Here is a 19,985-nt window from a genome sequence, read left to right on the forward strand (position 1 = left end):
CCCACGAAAGGCAGAAGGGTCATCATCACGCCGAGTAGTGAGCAGGCTCGGGACACCGAGTGCGGGAGTCTGTCTCGGCTCGGTTGAACATATTGCGCGTTTCGGAGCCTTATTTCGGTTCGGCTCGGCAGACATGGTCACTCACGACTTGACCCTTTCCTCCCCCTCTTCCAGCCACACCTCGGAATAACGCACGAAGGTCCTTGCTCTTGGGTTTAATGTGGTCCCGACATGCATCGGCTGTCTGTTTTGATTGTACAAAGACCGAGAATGTCCATCAAGGTATCAGGAGCAAGGATCAAACAAGTTCATCGACTACTGCAATCTTTCAACCACGAATCCAACACACCTAGAGATTGAAGCAAAAATGGCCATCGATGCGACAACCAACACTTTCCGAATCATCATCGTAGGTGGTGGTATTGCAGGCCTAGCTACGGTAAGCAGTCAAAACTCGAGCAAAATCAACATTCCAGATATTGACACACGCGACCAGGCTATAGCATTGCGAGGACCACAACGTGAGATAATCGTTCTCGAGAAGTCTCGCATGAATAAAGAAGTCGGCGCCCTTCTCTCTCTCCAACCGAACGCTCAAAAGATAGTCGAGCAGTGGAACCTCAAGGATATTCTTCAAAGGGCAAAGCCCACAGCAGAAAGACAGTTTCGCATCCTGGATACCAGTGGAAAGATTCACATGAACATTGACATGGATGGAGAGAAATACGGGGCAGACCGTATGGTGTATCATCGTCAAGACCTTCACAGCGCTTTGAGAGAAGCGGCACTCTCTACCGAGCTACCGGGATATCCTGCCAGCATCGTGACGGCAGCCAAAGTAGTCGGCTGTGATTGCGAAACTAGAGCGATCACGCTGGCAGACGGAACCATCTATCAAGGCGACCTCATCATCGGTGCTGACGGCATCCATAGTGTAATTCGTGAAGCCGTTCTCAAAGCAGGGAATCATGAGTTGGTCCATCCAGCTCCCACAGGCGTCTCGGCATATCGTCTTTTGGTGGAAACAACAAACTTGGCGGGTCTGGATGTAGACAAAGAGGTTTTTGATCACACACGACAAGCCACCACTCTGATAATGGGACACGATCGACGCGTCATCATGGGACCCGCTCGCAACGGCGACTTGCTGGGTCTTGTAGGCATGGTCCCAGACGAACACATGCACGAATCCTCGACCCCGAATTCCTGGACCACCCCCGGCCATCTCTCAAAATTGCTACAAACATATCACGATTTCCCACAATGGATCAGAGATATCTTCAAGCAGGCTCCCGATATTGCGCTTTGGCAGTTGCGAGATATCGATGCTTTGCCCACCTGGATTGCCGGTAGATGCATCATCATCGGGGATGCCGCACATGGTACGCTCTTTTCTTTTATCTTTCCAAATCCAGTTCGTGATGAAACAACAAACATGTAACTGACCAAAATATCCCAGCCATGTTACCCACCCAAGGCCAAGGCGCATCCCAATCCATCGAAGACGCCGAAGCCCTGCAAGCCTTCTTCGCCGACACGACCGCAAAGCCAAATCCCCAGCAAATCACTCGACGCATCCGAAAGGTGTTTGAAGCGAGATACAAACGCGCATCTCTGATCCAGGCATACAGTCGTCAACAAGCCAAACCCGCCACGGCAAAGGGCAGTGTCAAAGTCACGCTCAACCCTGCAGAGTTCTTGGATTATAATTGTAAATATGAGGGTGCTGTAAAGTGGTTGGAACAGCAAGAGGCATCGTGAAGAAAGCTGATGGCAAAAGAAAACGTATGGATACCTTATCAACCGGATACTTGGTTTGAGATTCAGCATGGGGTGCGGCAGAGACATTATTACGCAAGAAGCAAGACCCAGATCTTTATCTTTGCGTCCACGAGCTGGCAACATGGAAAGGAAATGACATGTAAAACGTTTCAACATTCATGGGATATATATCGACAGGTAGAAAGAGCAGTATAAAACAACAACAAATCCAATGCTCGCCTCAAAAACAACTCCGTTCTGTGCCTTTTTTTTCCAGAGAAAGAAAAACTTTTCGAGGAAAAGAATAAAACACTTATGCGGGACCCTTGCCAGCCTTGGCAGCAAGGAGGTTCAATGCGGAGCCAGCGAGAACAAAGGCACATTGGTCCTTGGAAAGGGTGTGCTTGGTGGCGACTCTGATCTCCTCACCAGCCTTGGTCTTGACCACAAGGGTAACGTTTCCCTGACCGCCAGAGTTGAGGACGTCAAGAAGACCCTCGGTGCGGACCTCGTCACAAGCAGCCATCTTGTCGTAATCGGCCTCGTTGACAAAAGTCAATGGCACAACACCTTGCTTCTTCAAGTTGGTCTCGTGGATACGGGCAAATGACTTGGTAAGGATGATGCGGCCGCCGAGGTAGCGAGGTTGCAGAGCGGCGTGCTCGCGAGCAGAACCCTCACCGTAGTTGTGTTCGGCAACGACGAGCCACTCCTTACCTTGCTCCTTCCACTTCTTGGCCAGAGCGGGGATGCCCATACCATTGGCGCGGGAGTCTGTGTCGTTGACATCGTAGACGACGTTGGTCTCGCCGGTCTCGGCGTTGATGGCACCGATCAGGGTGTTCTCAGCAATGTTGGGCAAGTGACCCTTGTATTTGAGCCAGGGACCTGCGGCGGAAATGGTGTCGGTTGTGCATTGGCCCTTGACCTTGACGAGGACGCGAAGACCGTCGAGCTCTGTCTGGGGGAAGGGAGCGAAGGGCTCGAGGAGAGCAAGGCGGGTGGAGTTGGGGTCGACCTGGACCTCGACGCTGGCATCAGCTTGGCCTGAGGTAGGGAGGAACTCGGGGTTGCCTGTAGCGAAGCCAGTGGTGGGTAGGTCACGACCTTGAGGGGGGTTGAAGCGGAATTCGCCGCCATTGGGGAGAGGGATCGAGTCGGTCATGGGGTTGAAGGTTGTGCTACCACTGTATGCCATGGCAGTAACGAGCTCGGGACTAGCCAGGAAGTTCATGGTCTTGACGTTTCCATCGTTGCGACCACGGAAGTTACGGTTGTAAGATGTGAAGATAGCGTTCTCGGTTCCCTTCTCAACACCATCGGTACGGGTCCACTGTCCGATGCAGGGACCGCAAGCGTTGGCAAGAATGACACCACCAGCGTCGTTGAAGGTGCTGAGGGTCTCGTCACGCTCGAGAGTTGCGCGAACCTGTTCACTACCAGGGGTGATGAAGAAGTCGGCCTTGGGCTGAAGACCGGCAGCTGTGGCCTGCTTAACTAGCGATTCGGCACGTGTCATATCTTGGTAAGAAGAGTTGGTGCAGGAGCCGATCAAACCAGCACCGAGGGTCTCAGGCCAGTTGTTGGCCTTGACAGTTTCGCGGAACATAGACAGAGGAGTGGAAAGGTCGGGAGTCATGGGTCCGTTGACGTGAGGCTCGAGAGTGCTCAGGTCAATGGTGATGACCTTATCGTACTGGGCGCCAGAATCAGCGCGAAGCAGGTTGTGAGGACCAGGAGAGCTGGCAATAGTCTCGGCAGCGATGGCGATGGGACCACGGTGAGTGGCGTGGAGGTAAGGAACGTGGGCCTTGGTGAAGGGGAAGATGGACGTGGTTGCACCAATCTCAGCACCCACTACGAAAAGTTAGCCGTGAAGTTTCGAAGGGTCAAACGAGGGTTACTTACTGTTGCAAACGGTAGACATGCCAGTTGTCGCAAGAGTCTCAACACCAGGTCCAAAGTACTCGACGATGTATCCAGTACCACCACGGACTGTGAGCTGACCAGCAAGGTTGAGGATGATATCCTTAGGACTGGCCCAGCCGCTGAGCTGGCCAACAAGGTTTACACCGAGAATCTTAGGAGCCTTGAGTTCCCAAGGAGCGTCAACCAGAGCATCGACAGCGTCAGCACCACCAACACCAATGGCAATGGCACCGAGACCGCCGGCATTGGGAGTGTGCGAGTCGGTTCCAAGCATCATGAGACCAGGAGCAGAGTAGTTCTCGAGGACGTTTTGGTGAATGATACCAGCACCAGGAGGCCAGAACTCGATACCGTACTTCTTTGCCGCACTCTCCAAGAAGTCAAAGACCTCCTTGTTTCCCTTGATAGATTGGGGCAAGTCGACATCTGCACCTCTTTCTCCAACAATCATGTGGTCGCAGTGAATACTGGCAGGGACAGCAGTGGTAGGGAGACCGCAAGACATGAACTGCAGCAGGGCCATCTGGGCGGAGGCATCTTGCATGGCAACTCTGTCAGGCTTCAACTTGAGGTTGGCCTTTCCACGAATGTCGGCGCCATTGTTCGTTCCGGTCAAGAGGGACTCCTCGGGTGACTCAAGATGTGAGTAGAGGATCTTCTCGGCGAGTGTGAGGGGACGGTCGGGCAGGATACGGCGGACTTGGTGTAGTCTTTGCAGCAGCTTTGGGTATGGCGGGGTGCGACTGGCCAGGTCGGCGGCAGAGGGCATGGTAGAGGCATCCGCCGCGGTAGCCAGATGACGGCGCGCTATTGAGCCTCGCGAAACAGAAGAGGCAAGTGACTGCCGACGTGTTAGTCATGCCTTGTAAACCATTCAATTGCGGAGTATATCGCATACCCTGACTGCGGGCAATCTGCCTGTGCGCAATAATTGTGCTCCCATGGTGCCTGATGTGTTCAACAGGAGGAATATACAGGGAGAGAAAGGCAAAATGACTGGTCACTGGTCTCGCGGCCGAAGTCGCCCAGATATTTCGCTGTTGCCCGCCGATCTTCCGCCAAAGCTTTTCTCCACATTTCTTTCGCAACCACCCGCGTCTGGGGTGCGGATGCCCTCATGAACCACTGGCCACACGTCCATTAGTAATATCTCACTATTCTCTTTACAAAACATCAGGGAATGCATGAAGAGTATCTGCTTGCTATGTATAAGTTCCAACTCTGGAAAGATGCGGATGTATTGTCATACGTCTGTTGGCTTAGATTTCTCGATTTGCTGACATGTCCTCCATATCCTCAGCCTGAAGGGAAGTTTGGGAGCACGTCTACTGCATCTGAGTCTGTGAAGCGACATTCTTGCTGCAAGCACAGCGTGCTCGTCGACAATCGAGTCCGAGCTCAGGATACGACTACGGGCAGTCTTTTGAGAGCGAAAGCGTGGCACAACAGGTTGATCCTTAGACCCTTCGGCGAATGTCGTAGTTGTGAGCGACGAAATCCACAACGCACTGTACGTTGTTCGAAGGAGCTTGAGGGTTGCAAGCGACCGTGTGACCCTGGTTCTCTGCATTCTCCGATGTCACAGACAATTCGGCGAAGGCTTCCCCCATGGTTCTAGCCTCCTGGTTGAGCCTGGCTCTGGAGTTGGCATATAGTGTGCGGGACTTGAGATTTGCAGCGTGGATCTCAGCTCCAGACCTGCTTTGGCCCATGTACATGATATCAAATGGCTCTACCATGTCTTTGGCAACTTTGATAGTCATTGCGAAGCGATATTCATCCTCGAAAATTTGGTTGATAGAGTTTGGGGAAGTCATTCCGCACTTGAGATCAGGCTGCTTATCCTCGAGATCTGAATGGCAGTGCGTTGAGTTGGCTTGTCCTTTGTGACCGCAAGCATACGACCATCTTGTCATACAGTCGGGCAGCCTCATGGTAGTGGCATAACGTTCTTCCATCACGAGCACTTCCGGCTGACGAAGGCGGTTCATCTGAGCGGCTCTTGCCAGGAATTGGCGATAGCGCTCTCTGGTGACCACACCACTGTCTGTTTATGGTGTCATTGTGCCAATTGTGGTGGATGAGGTCTGCTGGCGGATGAAGACGTAATTCGTGGCTCTGATTTATTGGATAAGATGGTTGGATACGTCCAAGAATTACAGAGATGGTGACTCTGTACAACACCTACCTGTGAGCGGCATCTCTTGTGATTCGGTGGGTGGGATAGACGACAGTCGCAGTCCTTCTGGGTCGGTGGATGAGATATTGCCATGGTATATCACGGATTTTAGTGAGCTTTTGCACCAAACATAGAGTGTCAATACACATCATGGCACAGTACAATGCCGATCAGAGTGAAGTTTGCAAATACAGCTGACAGAATACGGCGAGTTATCTTCCCAAAAGTGGTTGCGAAGAGAAGGAAGATGACTTTACCAAAGAGAAGGAAGATCGAGGCGTGCTTGGCGGCACCGGCGAGGGTCCAAGCTCACCTCCGCCCTCTCCGCCCCGCTGATGTCGTTGCGTGTCGCATCGCGACAGACAGCATAGTCACATCCAAGTTCAGGACATTACACAGGCGCAAGTTGGAGTGCGCAAACGATCATGACTTCGAGACTTGTATTATGCTTGGGCGATCTCTTCATCCCGGATCGTGCCAATGTAAGTTGGCTCCCTGTGCAATTCGCACGCCTTGACTGACAACGCGACAGGACATCCCAGCAAAGGTACGACAAGACAGTCCTCCGGCCATTGACCCTCGATCTGGCTCCTAACGCGACTCGGAAACAGTTCAAGAAACTCCTCACACCTGGAAAAATTGGCCAGATCCTCTGTCTAGGCAACCTCACATCACCCAGCGTCTACACCTTCCTCCGAAACCTCGCTCCTGATCTTCAACTCGTCAAGGGTGACTTTGACATCTCGCTATCAACTCCTGCCCCTCCGAATCCGAACGCCGCATACGCTGCTCCTACCGATCAGGTCCCAGTCCCTACTGCCCTCTCAAAAGTAGTCACACATGGCGGTCTGCGTATTGGCTTCACACATGGTCACACCATCGTCCCACCAGGCGACCCAGACAGCTTGTTGATAGCAGCAAGACAGATGGATGTTGACGTCTTGTGCTGGGGCGGTACATGCAAGTTTGAAGCCTACGAGATGGAGGGAAAGTTCTTTGTCAACCCTGGCAGTGCGACCGGCGCCGTCAGTTGGTCACCAGATGCCGAGCTCGACTCTGAGGGCGAGGCCGTCTCAACGCCCAGCTTTGTGCTTATGGATGTGAGTCGCCACGCATCATGGGCTAACCTAGTCGACCTTTCTGATCATCCCGAGCAGGTCCAAGGAGACGTCCTCGTGCTCTACGTTTACCAGCTTCGCAAGGACCAGAACGGTGTGGAGAACGTGGCCGTCGAAAAAGTCTCCTACAGGAAAAACGCCTCTTCATAGTACTCTGTCATACCAGCCCACATAACGACATCCAATGTTTAGTAATCCCCACCTTGATAACAGAATCTCACCATCGAAACCCAGACCACCACCTCCCACTATCTCGGACTGCTTATCGATAGCGGATGCTGACTTGTTTTTCTCTCTCTGACTCGGACCTGATGATTCGAAACGATTGTGCTGACAGAAATTAGAAGTTCTTGTTCGAAACATCAATCTAAAATGACAGGGTTGTTCCCCACACGGACCTTTCGGAGTTTACAAGAGCGATTCCATCAAGCATCACCAAGAGTTTACTGTAACACAGAAGTAGCCGCGTAGAGGTTGACCCAGCATCGAACTTCCTCTTCCCTGTGAGGCCTCTAAACTGGCGGTAAAACGGAAGGATGCTTTTGGTAATCAGGTACACGGCCACTGCGAGCGGCGCTTCTCCTTGATTTTAAGCCAGGTGTCTCGCCAGGCTGAGATTCCGGTTCTGGTGCGGTTTCTGTGCCCCTATATGTATGGTATTGTGGTGGGAGGAAAAAAGAAACAAGTTTTGGAAGTTCTGCGTATGGCGATGGACGACAGCCTACATGCATGACTTCACGCCATCCCTTGGCTTCCAAACATATCGGCAAAGACGATCTTATGGTACGCCAGGAGAGCATACGTGCTTACCACATGGATATTTGGAAGTAGAGCTAGGTCCAAAGAGAGGACTTCAATTCGTCGCTCTCTGCGAACGATGTGCTGTTGTTCAAAACCATCGTGCATTTGATATATAGATCAATTTGCTTCGCGGCGGCTTGGATGTGACAAAGTTTAGCGCATAAGGAGGCTGCACTGCGACAACTCTGTCGCTTCTCAATTCGAAGTCACAGGTTGTGGCGAAAGACCATCGTTGAACATCGAACTTCTCCGAATCATGCTAGATGCTGTAGCGTGGAAGGAAGGAATGATCAAGAAGAAGATGGATCATGGATGGGTCGAGTGCCAAGAAATGTTGTGACGTCGTGCTTTGCTGCACTTTTGCACCTTCTGCGACTCGCTCCATCTCTCCTTCTGCTGTCGAATCACGAATCTATCTCTGTCGCCATAGACCGGCACTCATTGATCGGTACATCCATGTCCGCACTTTTGGATAGTCGAGATTGTTCGAAACTCAAGTGGCGTCCACCTTGAGTGAAACCTTTGCTTGGCATAGGGAAGCATGAATAAAATGGAATACCTATCTGGATTGAAAACACAAAATACATCAACCGCTATTCTACCACTCCCTGCCAATGTTGTCGCACAGATCAAATCATCCACCAACATCACTAGCCTCAACGCGGTAATACTGGGACTGTTTGAGAACTCCTTGGATGCAAAAGCAACAAAAATCGATGTGTCCGTCGACTTTCGCCGAGGTGGTTGTACGGTAGAAGACAATGGCCTCGGTGTTCTTCCTTGCGAGTTTCGCGAGACTGGCGGGCTTGGTCGCATGTATCACACGTCCAAGCACCAGGATAATGCGCAATACGAAAATCATGGTGGCCAAGGAACCTTTTTGGCATCGACAGGAGCACTATCGCTTCTCACCATCACTTCTCGCCATTTCCAGCACTACTCTCATAATACTCTGGTGCTACATCGGTCAAAGCCAATTTCCAGATTGACGCCAGCTCCGCCACAGCATGAGATTCGCAGTCACAATACCCATGGCACACGCGTGTCTGTCAAGGATTTGTTCGGCAATATGCCTGTGAGAGTCAAGCAACGTGCCAACTATGCAGAAGAAGGCTCTGAAGTCGAGAGGCAATGGCAAGCCCTCAGAGTCGGTGTTGTGGGCTTGCTTCTACCATGGAATCGGCATGTTAAGGTCATAGTGACGGACTCAGGGAACACAGCAAAGACCTTTTCGATCAACACAGGTGCACACTTTTTGCCGAACACTCTGAGTGAGAGAAATTTGAATATCCTGAACAAGAAGACATTGGCTTTCGATCAGAACACTATTTTGAGCATCTTGTCCCAGTCAGGCATCATCGCTACCGACTCCAAGAGCAGCTGGATTCCGGTATCTGCCTCTACCCTGTCAGTCATTGTCAAGGGCCTCATATCGTTGGATCCGGCTCCTAGTAGGGCCGCGCAATTCATCTCTATTGGCATAACGCCTTGTTTGGATGAGAACAGGCACAACGAGCTTTACGAAACTGTCAACCGAATATTCGCCCAGTCGAGCTTCGGCCATGTGGCTGACAATTCTGAGCCTGACGAGGCAGAGGTCAAGCGCCGGCAACATGACCGTCGATTCAAGCAAGACGGTCTCACCAACAAACAGATACGAGGAGGCAGAAAAGGAGTTGACCGATGGCCAAGATTCTATTTCCGTGTCGAACTGAAAGCTGATGAGAGCGCACAGCCTGTGAGCAAGCTCAGCGACATGCGTCTCAAGAGTATTGTCAATGTTCTCGAAAGTCTGACCATGCATTGGTTGGAGGCGAACAATTTTCGTCCGAAGAAAACAGGTCGGAAGAGGAAACAAGCCCATCAATCCACAGCCGCAGCGGATCAGACTCTCGAAGCTCCAGGAAGTAGACCCGCTTCTGCTTCTCTACGACAGTCTGGCAGCGGCCTGCTTCGTACATCAAGTCAAGCAAGTATCACGAGCGACGACAATCAAGGCTCTAAGAGAGTGCGATGTAGACCGCGTGTTAATGATGCCACACCGACGATGCCGTTCACAGACTGGAGTAGGATCAAGAGTGCTCGACCACAGATGTACGAAAGCATATGGAAGTGCAAGACACCCCAATTGAAGCAAACCGTAGGGAATCCAGCAAGGACAGCAGAAACTCCTACTCCGATCAGTGTGGAACCCGTCTTCGCAAATCAATTTGGATTTGAGCACTGCGCATCTCCCAGTACGACAAAAGAGCAAGGGACGATGGGCGATGAACGATATCATATCCACGACCAAGCCGATGAGGCATACATTGACTGGGTTGACCCAAAGACCCATCAGAAACATCGCATCAACGCACGTACTGGCATTGTCATGCCAGACCAATCTCACAGAGCGATACCCAACGATACTCCCGCAAACCGGACAACAGCTGCGGCAGATTCGCGGTTATCATCGTTCGGCAGGTCACTTGTTCTTGAGAGAAGGAAAAGTACACCACGCGCACTGCGCAGCCCGACCTCGAACACAACATCTGCTTCACCGTGGCTCGACGCATTCTTACAAACTTGGAAGAACCCAACGTTTGCAAATCAACCAGAACAAGCGATACCTACAGTTGGATTCGGAGGGCCTGGACAAGAAGCCCCGCATTCACATGACCACCACCAGCGATGTGCCATAGTGGACTCATTCTCGCATGCTGGAACTACTGATACAAGTCGGCTATCCAAATCTGCTCTGTCACACGCACATGTCATCTCACAAGTTGATGACAAATTCATTCTGATGAAGATACCGAGTCTTTCAGGACCTAAGTCAGAAGAGCTGGATCATACCAGACAACTGCTAGTGTTGATGGACCAACACGCAGCGTCAGAGCGATGCATTCTCGAGGCACTTCTGGAAGGGCTTTGCACGCCGAACCGGGGCACCACACTTATGAAGTCGAACTTCGGTTTCACATCAGCCATCCTCACAAATCCAGTGGACAAACCGCTACATTTTCAGCTTCCTTTTCAAGAGGAACAGATGTTCAGGAATTACGCCCAACACTTTGCAAGCTGGGGCATTCTCTACGATCTAATTTCAAACAAGACAGACCCGCCTCGCCTCAACATTCTGACACTACCTCCTGGCATATCAGAGCGCTGCAAGACCGAGCCGAAGCTGATCATGGAACTCCTTCGTGGCGAGATATACGCTCTGGCTGAGACCGGCAGCACACGAAGTCGACCTGCAGACGTCGAACTGGCGGACACAAAACACGCATGGCTTAGACGGATGGGCTCTTGCCCGAAAGGTATATTGCATCTGTTGAACTCACGGGCATGCAGAAGTGCCATCATGTTCAACGATAGATTGAGTCTGGAGCAATGTCAGAATTTGGTGCGGAAGGTGGCTGGATGTGTTTTTCCGTTCATGTGTGCGCATGGGAGAAACAGTATGGTGCCGTTAGTCTATCTTGACAATAATGGCGGAGATGTTGAAGGAAGCTTGAATGGTTTTGGTGAAACAGCAGAGCAAGGCAAGAGCTTTGGAGAAGCGTACAAGAAGTGGAGAAAGGAGAAGAATTAGTTTCTGAGATCACAAACGGAACTTTTGCTCGAATCCCAAACTCTTTTCTTTGGCTGGCATGAGTATCGTTAATACGGGTATCAATCTGCATTTTTTCACTGCGTTGTTTCATAATTCACGTCGTCAAAGGGAAACTGACATTTGAGGCTATGCCCGGCTACCTATGGAAGTCGAGCTCCCTTTCTGACATGCTGATTTTACCTCGCTTGTACTTTATTTCTCATCTCACACACCCTTGGTAATCTGCACGGATCAGTTTGATCTTCCTTGTTACTCGAGAAGACAGATATAGTGGACGGTCGCTTCGTCCGCGTATCGATGTCCGTGTCGGCGGGTCGAAAGAAGATGGGCTCTGCAGTATATTTTGCGATACAAGATGTTTAATTACATGCGGTCTTTGTTCGCTCGTTGGAGCAATTTCAGAATGAGGAGCTGGTAGGGCAAAGGAGATATTTACATCGTCTTTTGGCAAAAAGAGCGTTTTTGTGTTGTAACTTCCTCATTTCCAGCGAAAGACGGCTTTGTGGTCATAGAAATGCAAGAACACATGCTACAACAACCCAAATGCACAAGATTTCCATTCTATCAAAAACCAAGAACACACTCAACACCATACTCAACAACACACGTAGCATCAAGGGCAAAAGAAGAAGAAGTTTATGAGACACTGTGCTCGATGGTGAAGAAGAGGGACTTTTTAACATCCCCCTACTCCATACCGCGCACAGAGTCTCATAATAACCGTGAGCGGGAATCGAATCCGCGACCTCCTGTGCTTCAAGATTTCAAGGACACCCACGTGCGCCTTGTATAATAACACAGGTGTGATACCACTACACCATCACAGCTTAATGACTTGTTGGAAGGGATGAAGTTTTGCTGGTTATAAAGGTTGAGTGGGTGGGAGGGAGGTGGTGGGGGTTGTGACTGGAGGGGAGGTGAATTGAGTTGATTTCGGAGGCAGCGGGATTCGAGACGTGAGTAATCGGGTGGACGTGGGAACGAGATCAGTGAGCGACGAGAACCCCAGAATGATGTTCGATTTTGGTCGGCACACTGCGATCATAGTCCGGTGATTGTTGTTGCCGAGTCTGTGATAGCTGGAGTGAAGCCTTGCAACCTACATCTAAAGTCAGCCTTTCAAAAGATTATGACACTTTCCGAGCCTCGGGATCTTGGAAAGTGTTCGATATATCTCGTCCGTCCATCAGCAGCAGTCGCTTGACCGAAGTCACATGCGCTAATCATCACGTCCGGTTTATGCTTGGTTGCGAGGGTGCGATCGAGCTTTCTGCAGTAGCCGCCGATATCTATCGAGATTTCTGCTTGGGGAACTCGGATGATGATGATGGTGACCTTCCAGTCAAATTGTCGAGCGGTGTCGGAACCTATTCACACGTTTGTGTTGCATCGATAGCCGCACCATACCATTGTACTTGATATGCCATCCAGCCTTCGGGTGCCAGGCCCCGGACATGGCTCGAGATAAATGATGTTATCTGCGCAGTCAGCCGGCAGACGTCCTTAAGAGTTTTGGAAAGCTTCGACGATTGCTTGGGGAAGAAATAGTAGCCAGCTCGAATTGAAGACGATCCCGCCCATATTGGATGTGTTTGATCCATAGATCGACCCAAAGACGACACTCACGTCCGTGAACATGCTGTAGAGTCCGAAGATCCCGAGGAGGCAACAGGGTGGTGTGGCAGCTTGACTGTATGCAGTAATTGGTAGAAGTGGCTTCGTGGGAGCGAGAGTTGAGGTGAGAGTTCCCGTGATCCGCGATTTAGTTACGGTCACGTCTGTGAACTTGCTTTAGTCGTACGAGATCTCACAGAGGCGATAAGGGGTCGTAATCCAGGTTATCGACATGCAGCGGGCTGTACAGGCAAAGAGGTCGGCTTTACGAAAGCAGGAACTATAGCTAGAGAGTCGAAGACCCATCGAGCAAACCGGGGGCACGTTCATGAACTTGCTGCGACTACGACATGTCTTGGAGACGGAAGAAGGTCGTGGTCTAGCTTGTCGGTACGCAGCCAATAGTACTGGCAGAAGGTCGGCTTTACGAAAGCAGGAAATATAGCAAGAAAGACGAAGGCCCATCGAGCAAACCGTAGGCACGTCCATAAACGGGCTGCAACTATATGACATCGCATGGAGACGGTAGGGGGTCATGGTTCGGTTTGTCGGCATGCAGCGGGTGGTACGGGCGGAGAGGTCGGCTCTACGAAAGCAGGAAGTATAGCAAGAAAGTCGACGACCCATCGAGAAAACCGTGGGCACGGCCATAAACTCGCTGCGACTACACGACATCGCATTGAGACGATAGGGGGTCGTGGTTCAGCTTGTCGGCATGCAGCGAGCCACAACCTCATAGAGCTCGTCTCCGCGAGCATACCGCTCGCACTACGACGCGTCGATAACCCGGTTGAGCCATCGAAGTAGCAAAGTCGATATTAGTCTCCGTGGAGGAAAGCATTGAGGTACTCGCTGCTCAGTCGCAATCGAGTACGACTGTGATCGGTTTGTGATGATTTGAGCCCTGGGTAGGAAGACCTTATATAGTCTCTCAGAAGCGTGCTCTTGTCTGCTTCACAGTGTTCGTAAGTACTTGATGTCCCGGTGTTGTCTCGAGCTGTTACCGAATGTGGAACATCAGTTCAGCTGCATGTCCAATCCATATTTTCAAGACGAAAGTTCAGCTATATCAATCAGTAAATATGACACCAGTCAGTATTGCACCGAGAACTTGAAAGTTTGATGTCGAGAGAGAGAGACGTTGTCGATGCCAAGCCAGAAGGAGCTCTCGAGATTCACATGCCAACGGATGGGTACGTCATCGGAAAACATGGATCACGGATTCGGCGTGATATCAGCTGGCGGAATATGGTGGAGGTTCTAAGAAAAAGCAGGGCAGGATTTGAGCCGGAAAGTGAGGTGGACAGCTGACCTTAGGCCGCTTTATCTTTACAGACAGATCAGTCGATCAGAGTCGCTCGAAAGTAGGCCTTTGTTTATCCTGCGCAACGCCAGCTTCCCTGAACTCGAAGAATCGCAACTTCACCACCTAGATTTCACACACATCCGCGGACATGGAGGAGCAAGTAGAAAGACTGGTCAAGAAGACATGGGCAAAGTTCCAGAAGGTTCCCCGGTCCAAGAGGCTGATGATCGCCGTATCTGGCATACCCGGTTCAGGTGGGACAGGTGCTCTCTAAGCTGTCGCAATGCGCCGTACTGACAGCTTCCTAGGCAAGACAACCCTCGCATCTGTAGTCGCAAACCGATTGAACCAGCTTCACCACGAACAAACTCCCGCTTTGGCGCAAAATGATGAGCTTGCTGCTTTCATCCCAATGGACGGCTACCATTTGTCGCGAGCACAGCTAGATGCTATGCCTGATCCAAACACCGCCCATGCGAGACGTGGCGCCGCTTTCACCTTTGACGCGTCCTCTTTCTTGGAGCTCGTCAAGAAGCTACGACAGCCAATCTCGCCCGAGACAAGAACTTTGTATGCTCCATCTTTTGACCACGCCCAGAAAGATCCTGTCAACGACGATATTCCTATCCACCCTGAAGCACGTATCCTGATATTCGAGGGCAACTATCTGAGCTTGGGCACGGGTGCGCCTGAGTGGAAAGAGGCAGCGGAGCTCATGGACGAGCTTTGGTTTGTCGAGGTGGAGGAGGATGTAGCAAGGGAGCGACTGGTGAAGCGTCACATTGAGGCCGGCATCGCCAAAGATGAAGACGAAGCGCGCAAGAGAGCCGACGAGAATGATCTCGTCAATGGTCGCGAAATCGTACAGAACAGACTCAGCGTGCACGAAGTGATCAAGTCAAAGGACGATGGCAGCTGGAAGCCAGAGAATCAAGGCATGGATGCTGCCGAAGTGAGCAGAGAGGCATAGACCATGGTTAAGACGGATCGCATGATGCATTCATGATCTAGACAATCTTAGAATTTCAGGTTAGATGAGCAAACAACTGTGGCTTAACGGTTCTCTCGCTTTCTGTGTCGTACTCGGTCGACTTTTCCATGATTTTGGGACGGTTTGGACCATCACGATCTCGCAATTGTTTGCGGGTAATGACGCCCCGTTGTGGAGAAGCTTGCGACCAAATATCGCGCTCGGCTTGAAGACTGTCCTCGCGTGATGTGTGAGTTTTTGCTCCCATACTCTAGAAATTGTTGGAGAACGCTTGCATATGGTACTGCTGGCCTTTCATATCCTCTGCTTGTCAACAACTCGGAGCAAAGGGTCTTTGTGGGAGTCCAATCAAGCAGGGCATGGTGAGTGACAGTCGTGGAGAAAGCGGGACAAGGTTGGTCATAGCTCCGTTCCAGCCACAAAACAATGACGCTTTGGGCTATGACGTACCCCAAAGCTGGCATGAGCGAGGCGTAGCACTTACATTTAACGTCGTCTCCCAGCTCTTCTCACTCGTTTCCTCCCATATCCATCTCCAAACTCTTCACATCTTCAATCTCCAACCCCAAAACAACTCACAACCATCACAATGGCCTCTCTGTCTTGTAAGTCATGACTGAATATCTCTCCCTGCAGCCTTCCACACTCTCCAGAGCTCTCTGCGCGACGTGTGTGTGCCCGGTTCAGGGGGAAGAGAGCTACATCAAACCAATTCATCGACTAACGCGTCTTTTCCTCAGACCTCCCTCCCGTCAAGCCCTCGGCCATCGCCGTCGGCACTGCCTTCAACCACCTCGCCTCTCTGGCCATCCTCGGCCCCGTCTTCGGCGACACCTACCGCCAGGCCCAGGCCGCTAACTCCAAGGAGGAGTTCTTCAAGTCCAAGGAGACTGCTTCGGCCGCCGCTGCCTGGGGTACTTCCCTTGCCGGCTCTGCCCTCCAGTCCTACGGTGTTGGTGCTCTTCTCAACGCCACCGGTACCCTCTCCTACAAGGGCGCCGCCTACCTCGGTGGTCTGATCTTCGCTGCCTCCTCCGCTCCTTCGGTAAGTTCCATCAACTTCCAGATATTTCTTCGACAGCCACTAACAGCCTCGCCAGTTCATTGCCCAGATCTTCACCGAGAAGCGCCCTCTTGACACCGTCGCCGTCGGTGCTCTTGCCCGCGTCTTCGAGACCGTCGGTCTGTCCATGTTCCTCACCTACTGGGGCACCCGCACCAACCCCTTCTCATAAGTTAATCGCTTAGAGAGAGGTTGAGTGTTATTTTGTTTCATGCCATGACGATTCAGGAGGATGACTTTAATCAATTCAAATCCATGATGGGCGTTTTACCAGAGAACAATTGCCCAATTGTACCATTAGCTTAGTTCGAAATCAGAACTCTTCTACAACCACTTTGCTGCTTCCTCTTGATCATGCTTTGATTCCGTATTGTTTGAAAACATATTCAACCCTGGCATTGCGATTTTGCCAACATCAAGTCTATGTCTACCAAAATCTTCAAGCCGCAAATATAAGACCCAAACGAGATAAACGTCGTGACCTTGACTTCTACTGTATCACAGCATGGTCGCTGCATGCTTGTTCCTTTCAAGCATTGCTGAACACGAGTCGGCGGATACATTGATGGTTCACCCGAGGCTTCCAGCCTGAAGCCCCGCCATTTTTTCTTTTGATCTTCTTTTTCCATTCCACCATCACCAACTTTTTTCTTGTCCCCTCGTCGTCGCAACTCGCAACCAACCACCCACCCAAATCACACAACCATGTCCGCCGAAACCGACCCTTTCCTCGCCCTCGACGTCTCGACCGACGACTACGCGACCACAGCAGCACACGACCAACAAGTAGGCGCAGACGCAACAGTCGCAGCCGTTCAAGCCGAAGACGACAGCGATGCCGAAAGAGAAAAAGCCACCGCCGCACGTGCTGCTAGAACGAGATATACCAAGGAAGACTTTTTGGCACAAAAAGCGAGTTATACGGCTAGGATTGATGAGGGTAGTGTGAGTATCATTGCGCATTTCGCCGGGGATTAAGGGCTTTGCTGATTTCGTCGCTGCAGGTTTGGAAACAATTACTCGTCTTCGGTCCGCCGTTTCGACCTTCTGGGGCCTTTTTGTCCGCTTTGGACGCTGGGGATGTGGATGTTCCGAAGGGGAATGGCGACAGCAGCACGGGAAAGAGCAAATTGGATAAGAAGCATCATCAAGCCATCCAGGCTGCTGTCTCGGAGTTGTACTTTTTGCAAAAGTACGCTGCGGTGCAAGAGATCATCACATGGGCGAAAGAACACTTTGAAAAGGATAAGAAGTGGGATGCACAGGTTGTGAAGTGGGAGGGCAAGATCAAGGAGAAGATGAGTGCACAAGAGGTGGCATGAACGAACGGACATGCGACATGAGCGTCTATTAAGGACCAGCCTCGCACCGATGACGACCGAGGTTCATCACTCCAGCGCTCGCTTCTTTCGAACACTCTCTTCCTTCCGTCCTCGATACAGACTCGTGAGATCCCTCCTGGCTGGCTTCATTGCTATGGGACGAGCAAGGCTTCATGGAACAACAGCAAAATAGCCGCTGGATTCACAACGTCCTCAACACATTACAACCTACGGAACTGCGACAACCCCATCACTATGGGCATGTGCACGCGACAAGCAGCGGCCAGCTCTGCCCACGCTCCTCAGGAAGCCGCACGAACAAGATATACCTGTTCATATACTCCTCTTCATGTGGCCTCGGCCGAACGAGCCCGGCTAGCTGCTACTCACGCTCGCCTCAACGACATCACTGCCAACCCCGAGAGCTCGCCAATCTGGTCATCCATATCCCCGCCGCAGGTGCCTCTAGTCTCGCAGTGAAAAATGAGGATGGCTTATGCACCACGACTGAGGCTCGACAAGACCATACCTCGCTCCACGTCAACCTCTACGGCGATCAAGCTCAAGGACGATAGGAGGGGATAAGCCGGACTTTTTCTCTTCCTCTGTCGCACATAGATATAGCAGTACAATAAGAATACTCACTTGCTTGACCTCTACACTACATATCTAGTGTCTTGCGCTGTGCCGAAGAGGAGTCGAAATATACTATACTGCACGATTTGCTCGTGGACGTGCTTGGATTTATGATGCATGAACACTTTGTCAAGAGTGTTCGCAAAAGCCGGACTTCACCAGCGGGTATTACGATGCTACTTGGATAGTTGCCGTATACCGCAACTTTTAATTCTCGTTTGAGCGTCTTAATTATTATAAGATGAACGAGCGACCGCGTTGGAAATGGCTACGTGGTCTGTGCTTGAGCTATAGCTTCGTTTCGGGGATGACCCTGCTTGTGGAGAATAATATACTTTTTGATATTACAAGTTGCTACGGATGTCTAGTCTACACTGCTTGGAGGGACGCAGTGGACAGGTTCATCATTGGGTTCTTGTTGTTTCAGAAGTGGATTATTGTAACAAATTCTCGTGATCCACTGGTGAGATGTGATGCCTAGAGCATCATTTCGTGGCTGCAAAGGTATGACTACCAAAGTATAATTATGTTGTCGGAGACGGTGAACTGCGAAATGAAGCAAGAAGAAGCGTTGGTTCAAAGCAAAGGAGAGCAAAGATCACATAGAAAAAAGGATGTCAAGTATTTGAGGTAAGAGAATTGATTCATTAAGGTAGCGATCAAAAGGGTATGCCTGTCTTCTCCCAATTCCAATCCATAGCGCTTTCCATAATCATGTCATAATGGGTCGTGATAGTTCATGCGACGTCCGTCTGAAAGTAGGGATGTCGTTTGCGTTGTCGTTGCTCGCGAAAGTTTGGAGAAGTCATCGCGCATGCAGCAGGGTGGTTGGTGAATAGATCAACGGAAGCAGTTGAGCTTGCCGAAGGAGAAGCGGAAGGGAGCGCGACGAGGGCCATGCTTGTCGACGATAACACCACCACCTGAAGAACGAGTTAGCAATTGTGTGGTGAGTTGCGCGATGGAAGATCAAGCTTACCGGCGTGCTTGCCGCCCCAACCCTTGGTCCACATGAAAGGCATCTTGTTTTGATAGAGTTCTTGATGAAAGCTTGGGAGTTTTGCTTGATGGTCTGCCGAGATGTTGCAGTTGTTTTGAGATGATGTTTTTGGAGAGTTGTTGATGGAGAGAATCGATTACTGGTGGTGATAGGGAAGTTCTTATGTAGAGATCAAGTCGCGCGTTCCTCACTGTCTGGTCATCGATCTCATTCGTTCAACAAAGACCTTGCTTTCTGTGTTGATCGTGAGGCTGGGTGTTGTGAAACAGGAAGATTGTGGCTGTGCGTATGCTTGGCTCATGTCATTGGATCGTCGGAACGTCAGAGGCTTTTGTTGCCAACGCTCATGATTTTGGTGAGTTTGGTGATTATTTCTTGAAACCACCTGCTTTTTGAGATTGACCTTGCAGCTGTCAACTGCGCGTGGCTGGGGTAGCATATCACAACTTGCAAAAGGAAGCGAAGTCCGTCTATAAGGTTTCTGATGCTGCGCCACCTTCCTCATATGGCTTGAACATGGTCAATCCATGAGCTCCATTTGAAGATGGACTGCATGGACGTCTCCTTTTTCATGATGATAATTCCTGGGCATCGACCTTTTGAGTGCTTGAGCTGAAGGTCCCGCAGCACGATCGCTGAATATGTGGCTGTGACAACGTCAGTAAGCCAC

The 19,985-nt window shown here is 50.9% G+C and overlaps 7 protein-coding genes across 7 annotated transcripts; 6 read left to right on the plus strand and 1 right to left on the minus strand.

The window, feature by feature from the left end:
- The first annotated feature begins 279 nt into the window (after nt 1–279).
- Nucleotides 280–1,918, plus strand: M438DRAFT_69116 (FAD/NAD(P)-binding domain-containing protein). Its single transcript, XM_029910261.1, has 3 exons — nt 280–439; nt 497–1,382; nt 1,460–1,918. Exons 1-3 carry the CDS (start codon nt 368–370, stop codon nt 1,759–1,761), a joined length of 1,260 nt encoding a protein of 419 aa, XP_029757876.1. The 5' UTR covers nt 280–367; the 3' UTR covers nt 1,762–1,918.
- M438DRAFT_407732 (putative aconitate hydratase 2) lies at nt 1,910–4,702 on the minus strand. The gene is made up of 3 exons (XM_029909913.1): nt 4,589–4,702; nt 3,670–4,531; nt 1,910–3,618 (listed from the first exon to the last, which is right to left on the minus strand). Exons 1-3 carry the CDS (start codon nt 4,631–4,633, stop codon nt 2,075–2,077), a joined length of 2,451 nt encoding a protein of 816 aa, XP_029757877.1. The 5' UTR covers nt 4,634–4,702; the 3' UTR covers nt 1,910–2,074.
- A 1,592-nt stretch (nt 4,703–6,294) lies between these two features.
- M438DRAFT_357645 (uncharacterized protein) lies at nt 6,295–7,137 on the plus strand (the record flags this gene model as incomplete). The annotated part of the gene is made up of 3 exons (XM_029907188.1): nt 6,295–6,351; nt 6,402–6,416; nt 6,481–7,137. 3 exons carry the CDS (start codon nt 6,295–6,297, stop codon nt 7,135–7,137), a joined length of 729 nt encoding a protein of 242 aa, XP_029757878.1.
- Nucleotides 7,138–8,193: 1,056 nt separating this feature from the next.
- On the plus strand, nt 8,194–11,453 carry M438DRAFT_347792 (uncharacterized protein). The gene has a single exon (XM_029905985.1). The coding sequence runs from the start codon at nt 8,339–8,341 to the stop codon at nt 11,360–11,362; it is 3,024 nt and encodes a 1,007-aa protein (XP_029757879.1). The 5' UTR covers nt 8,194–8,338; the 3' UTR covers nt 11,363–11,453.
- A 2,788-nt stretch (nt 11,454–14,241) lies between these two features.
- M438DRAFT_347794 (P-loop containing nucleoside triphosphate hydrolase protein) lies at nt 14,242–15,463 on the plus strand. The gene is made up of 2 exons (XM_029905986.1): nt 14,242–14,557; nt 14,612–15,463. Exons 1-2 carry the CDS (start codon nt 14,452–14,454, stop codon nt 15,271–15,273), a joined length of 768 nt encoding a protein of 255 aa, XP_029757880.1. The 5' UTR covers nt 14,242–14,451; the 3' UTR covers nt 15,274–15,463.
- A 420-nt stretch (nt 15,464–15,883) lies between these two features.
- Nucleotides 15,884–16,529, plus strand: M438DRAFT_337668 (DUF1761-domain-containing protein; the record flags this gene model as incomplete). Its single annotated transcript, XM_029904023.1, has 3 exons — nt 15,884–15,899; nt 16,035–16,339; nt 16,395–16,529. The coding sequence occupies 3 exons, from the start codon at nt 15,884–15,886 to the stop codon at nt 16,527–16,529; spliced, it is 456 nt and encodes a 151-aa protein (XP_029757881.1).
- A 533-nt stretch (nt 16,530–17,062) lies between these two features.
- On the plus strand, nt 17,063–17,679 carry M438DRAFT_278957 (uncharacterized protein; the record flags this gene model as incomplete). The annotated part of the gene is made up of 2 exons (XM_029901047.1): nt 17,063–17,302; nt 17,362–17,679. The coding sequence occupies 2 exons, from the start codon at nt 17,063–17,065 to the stop codon at nt 17,677–17,679; spliced, it is 558 nt and encodes a 185-aa protein (XP_029757882.1).
- Between the last annotated feature and the right edge of the window lie 2,306 nt (nt 17,680–19,985).

The sequence above is a fragment of the Aureobasidium pullulans genome, assembly GCF_000721785.1.
Source record: "Aureobasidium pullulans EXF-150 unplaced genomic scaffold scaffold_17, whole genome shotgun sequence".
Classification (NCBI taxonomy): domain Eukaryota; kingdom Fungi; phylum Ascomycota; class Dothideomycetes; order Dothideales; family Saccotheciaceae; genus Aureobasidium; species Aureobasidium pullulans.